Raw genomic sequence first — 7457 nt, forward strand, 5'->3', positions numbered from 1 at the left:
ACTAAGCTTATGAAATTGATTTTATTTAAAATTTTTATTCTAGCTGTTCGAGGTTAGTTTGACCTACTAGAATATTTCATGTATTGGTTTTTATCTTTTAACTAGTGAATATTTCCAATGGTCAAACATTATCCTGACACTGTCGCGAAATAATAGTATCGTGCATATATTTAATAATCAAAATAACGTTTGGCTTGATAACAATTTTTAAAGTAAGTGAAATAAGATGTTAAACATGTGATTTGTATTAAAACTTATGATTTTAAATTTACATTAATTTTAAACAAAAATAAAAAATTTTCGTGTTTCAATTACAATAGGGATTGTATAAAAATTAGATAAAAAAACAATCCATAGGAATGTTTATTAATACATGTTCATATACTCATTGCAAATTATGGATTTGTATTATTTTTTTCTTTTGCATCTCAGATGATGAGAATATTAGAATTTTAAACTATGCTGGAATGCTCAATCAGAGGTATCAAGTTTGATTTAGTTATGCATTGCTGTTGGCAAAAATAAACTTAAGACTCCCAGATGTGCCATGGACTAACTCGACTGAGTCAGTAATCCTCTAGTTTAAAATTCTTCAGTAGAAACAGTTAACTTATGAAACAATAATAATATTTACATCATATATTGTCATATATGATTTTATTATTGAATATGTATTACCAGTAATGGTATTCAATTTTTTTAAATGTAATTGATCACTTATAAATTAGATATGTAATCAATCTATTTAGAAATGTACCAAAACTATATATCAATCATTCTAATTTATTATTACAAACACAGTGTTGTAGCTACAAAAATAATAAATTAATGAACATTATGTACTTTTTGTTTTAAATTCCTAAAAACTGTAATTTTCAAATAAAGTAGCAACAAAATTATGTTATTGCTATGTAAATTAGATAAATATTATGGCTCTATTTAAAAAAATATCATTTGTATTCCTAGAACGTCTTAAATTACATATAGGTCAATCATTACCTTATAATAGATTACCTCAAAATAAGGATAAAAAAGGGTGCTATAAACTTCTGTTAGGAAATGCTTAGTCTACAAGATAATACAATAATAATAGCCATTTATTCAGCAATACAGGGTGTCCCGAAATTCATGCAACAAAATTTGGTCATAGATTCTTAAGACAAATTTAAGTATTTTTTCTTTTTGCCAACTGGCCCCCTCTTTCGGATTCACAGCCCCCTGAAATCTGCCCCTAAGAAGTCTTTTTTATATCTCAAAACCAGGTTGTACGAGAATCACTAAATTTGGTACACAGGGGTTTTATGGCATGTGGAATCTCACAGTGCTACGCTTTTTGGCGAGAAACCCCCTTAAGACACTTTTTCGTGGACCTCCTTGTCTTTGGAACCAGAAAAATTTGGTCGCAAATTTGATTTTTTTTAAAATTATTAGCTAGAAAGCCATTGAATTTAGAAACTTTTTTGTCTTGATATTTGTTTCATAAAATGCAATGTTTTTGAGGAAAATGGTGAATCACGATATGCATTCGATCACATTCTGACATTTTTCTCCAAAACATTGCGTTTTACGAAAAAAGTATAAATAGACAAAAATTTTCTAAATTTAATGGCTTTCTAGTGGACTGATAATTTTTAAGAAATTTAAATATGCGACCAAATTTTTTTGGCTCCAGACAAGGGGGCCCACGAAAAATTGTCTTAAGGCGGTTTCTCGCCAAAAAGCGCAGGACCATCAGATTCCACATGTCATAAAACCCCTGTGTACCAAATTTAGTGATTCTCGTACAACAGGGTTTTGAGATATAAAAAAAGATTATTTTTAGGGGCAGACTTCAGGGGGCTGTAACTCCAAAAGAGGGGGCCACTTGGCAAAAATAAAAAATACTGGTCCCCTAAATTTGTCTTAAGAATCTGTGACCAAATTTTGTTGCATGAATTTCGGGACACCCTATATCTCGTGTTCTAACTTTTACAGAAAATTTTACGTTTTTAATAAAAACACATTCAGAGAACATTTTATATCACATTTCATAATTCCAATCTTTGCTAATTGATTCTACTTTTATTTTTCTAAATACAATTTCTTAATTTAAACATTTTCTATAAGAAAATTTAATTTCTAATATCATTAAGTGGTTTACAATTTTTGGAAATCAGGCAAGGGTGTTAATTTGTAAATAATTCAAATTTTCTCCAAGTTTTCTAATGTTTCTTGCGAGGCTCCGTAGACGTTGCTATTGCCGCCATAATCGTCACAGACGTAGCGGACAAGCATGCGACCAAGCAATACTTACTTCCAACCATGAAGAGGCATGGAAATTCAACGTTGTGAAAAATTTCACCAATGTATCTAAAATTCACCCGCCAAGCCACCGGATGAGAAGATTGCTGCCAAGAGTTTCCTCGAGACAACAATGACAACATATGCCACTCTCTCCCCGAGGTCGCTGACGAAAGTCAGGAGCGTCAAAATTTTTCACCACCACTTTCTGAAAAGTGGCAAAAATAACATCCAAGGGACTTCAAATTGGCACCCCCAAATGATCTTAAGGTCAATATTAACCCACATCGGTTTCAGACCTTCAAGTCCTCAGAGACGACCATATTTGCTGAGGAACTAAACCATACGTCACGCCACCTAGTAGAATCCACACAACCAGTGTGTACCCAGGTTACAAAGACAGTGATTTTCAGACATTAGGATAGCAAACCCACCAATGATATATAGGGTTCAGTGGATAACCCGTTACACAAAACATTTAAATAATACAAACTTTTATTAAAATAAAGTGTAAGTGTCCAAAGTGTATCTTAGGTCAAACCACAACAATTAGAGCATGAAACATTGAGCTAAAGCAACAATAGAACTCAATAATGGAGAAGGAATGATCATCTCCATGTCCCTCGTGGCTAACGTTAAAGGGAAAATGCTCAAAATACTTGGGAACTTTCTCATTGGCGAGCGGATGACTAACATCCCAGCACCACAGGTGAAAACGGACCCAGACAGAAACTCTCCATCCAGACCTATTATGAGAGTTTACGACCCTCTCAACATGCTGTGCAAAACCATACTTATCGTATCAACTTCGACGTCACCTGTTACATGTGTTGCACAATAATGAAAATGTAATATTGACAGTTGGTAGAAGGAAGCACAAAAACAAACGCTTAGGTAGGGAATTCTGGAAGGAAGCCTAAATAGTTGAAGAGATGTAGTTGGAAGTGAGAACAGTGTGGAAATGGGTAGTAAGACGATCGACGGGCAGTGTGGCAAAGTAGTGAAAAATAAAGTGTTTAACTGGTATTAGTTAGCAGGTAATTATTCTCTAAGTACTTTGCTTTATTGTTTTATGTAATCTTATGATTGTGATGATTATAGATGTTTCATGATAATAATTCTGTGTATGTTTAGCCTTCATTGTTTTACGCTCAGGGGCGTATATTTTTCTAACGTAAAATTGTTTACAATTATTATTAAAGATTGCTCATTATTTATTACATGTTAAAATATGTATATATTGTCGTGACTGCGCGGATATTGCAATAACAACTCCTTTGTACCACATTTAACTTGTTTTATCATGATTACGTTGTTCTTTGATTTCTTGTTCTCACTTTATGTCATACGCATATAAGAGCTTTGTTGAATTTACTAACATTTTTGCCCTTGAGGAATGAATCTGTAAAAAGAATAATTAAAAACAATAAGAGAATTGCTAAAACAGATATTCCGAAATCTCAACTCATAGTATTATTATTTTATTATTATTATTACCTATTTATTATTGTTATTATTATTATTGTTGTTGTTCTTCCGAAATCTCAACTATAGCTGGATTGCCTCCCGTATGGGACTCCAGTACCTTACCTATTATTATTATTATTGTTGTTGTTATTATTATTATAACCTATTCTTTTTACTTGGACGTATGTATGTCTAATTTTAGTGAGATGACATTTAGTGAGACATTAAATAAGTCGGGTGTTATTTATCATTAGCAAAGGATCCTAATGTATGCCTTTTGTTAGCGGTTGTTTTGTATTTATATTTGGGTAGTTAGAGCAACGGTCGTGGGTTTCTCTGCCATGCTCTTTCCCCACAGGAGCTCTAGGTGAGCCTGGCACTCTCACTTTATATTAAATGGTTGTTAATGTTTTTGTTGTTCTTTCTATGTGTCACATGTTTAATTTGAAGACTGTTGTACATAAATAATAAAGTTAAGTGTATTTACTCTGCTTTTGTTTTATAAAATTAAACCATACTTCCCCTCTTTAAAGTTAGTAGCCAGCGCATTTCCGTTAATTAAAAATAGATGTATACAACGTAGGTATTCCTTATGACGATCACATATTTTTTTGGCCACAACTACGTATTATTTTTCTTTTTTTTCAATTGAACCCGGGGTTGTTATACTACAATGCTAAGGGGAGATGATAGTAGAGCTAGTCAGACCAATCAAAATCCACAACCACAGCCAACAAACGAGCACAATCCACATCCTGGCACCCACTGTGTGGCTACGACAGAGGACAACCCACCTACCTAAATCTTTGACATGGTGCCCAATGTGGGGCTATGTAGCCAAATAAGCCAATGGTTTACCTAAATCTGCGACAAATACATGTACTTAGCCAATAACAAACTTTAACATCATAATTTACTATTTATTTTAAACCACAATCTTGAATTAAACCCTTATTTGATTTTTAATGATTTGCATTTTTACATACTATTTCAAGTTCATTCTATATTTGAAATACTCTAAAAAATTGTTCATTGGTTTAAATTTAAATTCCCACATATAGTTCTTTTAAGTCATTTGTCATGAAATTCAGAGTTAAATCAATTTAGACTTTGCCCAACCTTAAATATAGTTATTTATTTATATAGTCATAAATTTGGGTAAATTGTATATTGTATAGCATCTAATTGTTAAAATACTACTTAACTATATTTTATAACCAATTACATGTAAGTAGGAGAGCCTTAACTAAACTCTATCTAAAAATACTGTAATATAATGGTTTTTTCTTCATTAGATTAGAATAAAACAGCAGGACCATTAAAAAATATTTAATCACTTTAAATGTACATTCATTTTGGTACGAAATGTCCACCATATTTGCGACTTGCTTTGGCTTTTTCAATATCTACATCAGGATATTGTTCTTTTACAGCCTCCATATCCATGTCAGGGAATCTATTTAATAATCCAATTACGTGATTAAAATCTCTCCTGGAAAATAATGTTATTAATCTTTTTTATAATAAAAATGTACTATTTTTCTTACGTTCGCTTCCTTCTTTTCTGTAAATATAATTTCTCTCTATATTTCAACAGGAACTGTTCAGTATCCCTGTCATACATATTTTTATAAAATTTATATTTTTCATGCCACTTTTTATTCATATGTTTTGGCATTATATATTCACACATTCTAAAAATATATGTATTATTAAATATCTTGAAGATTACCACTTTTTATTCTAGAATTTTTAGTAAAGGCACGTACGACAGATAGTTGGTGAAGACATTTTTTTAAAAACAAGATTGGGTTTTCATAGATATTTTCGAAGTTTTATGATTCGCGGACAAAATAGTCGGCAGTCGACTGTCTGTTATATGAACCCTCCATTAGTAATTAAGATCAGGTTAATCTTATCTTAATTAACATCGATGTAGAAAAACTGATCAGGAAAAGCAAAAACAATATTTCATGATACCTCTTAACAGAGAAAACAAAGAAAACTGAAACATTTTAGAAAAATGCATAAACTAATTTGTGTACATTGTTAAAGCCTAATAAAGTATCGGTGATATGTACCCAAAAACAGTAAAAAATAGTTGTACTGATTGTCGTGTGCGCCCCTACTAAAATTGAAATTATACATTTAATTATACTTGCTTGTGATAGTATGTTAACCCAAATGCATTTGTTTCAACTTTTCCTGGTCTTTCACCAGTCTCTCCAGTCTCCAATTCATGATAAGCTATATTTCGCTCCCTTACCACAGATTCTAAATTTTCCATAGATTCCTCGACCTTGTCAATACGTTCTGGACTTGGAAATAATTTGATTTTATCATTTGCCTCTTGTTCCATTGTTAGCAACATATTGCGTTCCTTGAGAAGAACATACCTGAGAAAAATGTATTAACCATTGATCAAGATTTTAAATTTAATATCTATCCAGGGACGTATTTTCCTTTGCTGATATTCTACATTTACTAACAGGTACTAGGGCTGCCGATCATATTTGCCCAGGGCTCATAATTTAGAAATACGTCCCTGTATCTATCACTAACCACAGCTTGTGTAAATCACTATTGGATTTAAGTCTTAGTTCTTCTTTCTTCCATGAACGACCACTTTTAACTTCTTGCGCTCCCCAATTTTTTTTATCATCAAAAAATTCCATCAAGTCATATTTTACACTTGTAGTAGCTATGTTTCTAAAACAAATACAGTGTCTCAATCTAGCTGATTCGATGGTATGTGTTTTTATAATGAATATTTTAGTTTGTTAAATAGAGGAATGAGAATTAACTACAGCAATGTGTTTTCATCATACCTTCTACATAGTGAAGTATTTAATATTTTTGAATTACTAATAGTAAAATTAGTTAAATATTTACAAATAGTTTTAAGACTGTTAAAATTGGCCATAATTTCTTATTTTGCTTGTATAAGAGAATAGGTTATTAGGTTAGTTTAATTGAACCATAGAACACTTTAAAACCCCATAGACTATAGATTTTAAGATAGGCTGCGTTTAGCGAATTGTCGGCACACACCACATTCTCGTGCGAGCGGTCAAACTGAGCGGACGTGTTTATTGTGAAGTGAAGTGCATTGCAACGAGCAAGATCTACCTGCCTTTATTAAGGCTACCTGGAAAGAATCCCTTTCTTTCCTCTTAACCACCGACCTAATCCCCGGCTTAAGCATAGAGGCCGTCGGCATCTTTGTTACAGGTATCTGTGCCGGGGTTATGCCCAGGTAAGTTTTTACTTTATTTATCAGTTATTTGCATTATTTTTGAATACATTTCTTTAAAATTGCGACCCCCGACAAACAATATACCAGACAGACTAATACACCAAAAGACACGTACGCCCCCGTAAGGGGGCATCCCCACACGACTAACACTTACACACCCACCCACACACACACACACACACACACACACACACACACACACACACACACACACACACACACACACACACACACACACACACACACACACACACACACACACACACACACACACACACACACACACACACACACACACACACACACACACACACACACACACACACACACACACACACACACACACACACACACACACACACACACACACACACACACACACACACACACACACACACACACACACACACACACACACACACACACACACACACACACACACACACACACACAC

The 7457-nt window shown here is 33.1% G+C and overlaps 1 protein-coding gene across 1 annotated transcript; it reads right to left on the reverse strand.

Annotated features, from left to right (window-relative positions):
• Positions 1 to 5061: 5061 nt before the first annotated feature.
• LOC108916013 (39S ribosomal protein L47, mitochondrial) lies at positions 5062 to 6719 on the reverse strand. Its single transcript, XM_018722194.1, has 5 exons — positions 6576 to 6719; positions 6310 to 6456; positions 5910 to 6143; positions 5295 to 5441; positions 5062 to 5239 (listed from the first exon to the last, which is right to left on the reverse strand). Exons 1-5 carry the CDS (start codon positions 6668 to 6670, stop codon positions 5098 to 5100), a joined length of 765 nt encoding a protein of 254 aa, XP_018577710.1. The 5' UTR covers positions 6671 to 6719; the 3' UTR covers positions 5062 to 5097.
• Between the last annotated feature and the right edge of the window lie 738 nt (positions 6720 to 7457).

The sequence above is a fragment of the Anoplophora glabripennis genome, unplaced genomic scaffold (assembly GCF_000390285.2).
Source record: "Anoplophora glabripennis isolate ALB-LARVAE unplaced genomic scaffold, Agla_2.0 scaffold1051, whole genome shotgun sequence".
NCBI classification, from domain to species: Eukaryota; Metazoa; Arthropoda; class Insecta; order Coleoptera; family Cerambycidae; genus Anoplophora; species Anoplophora glabripennis.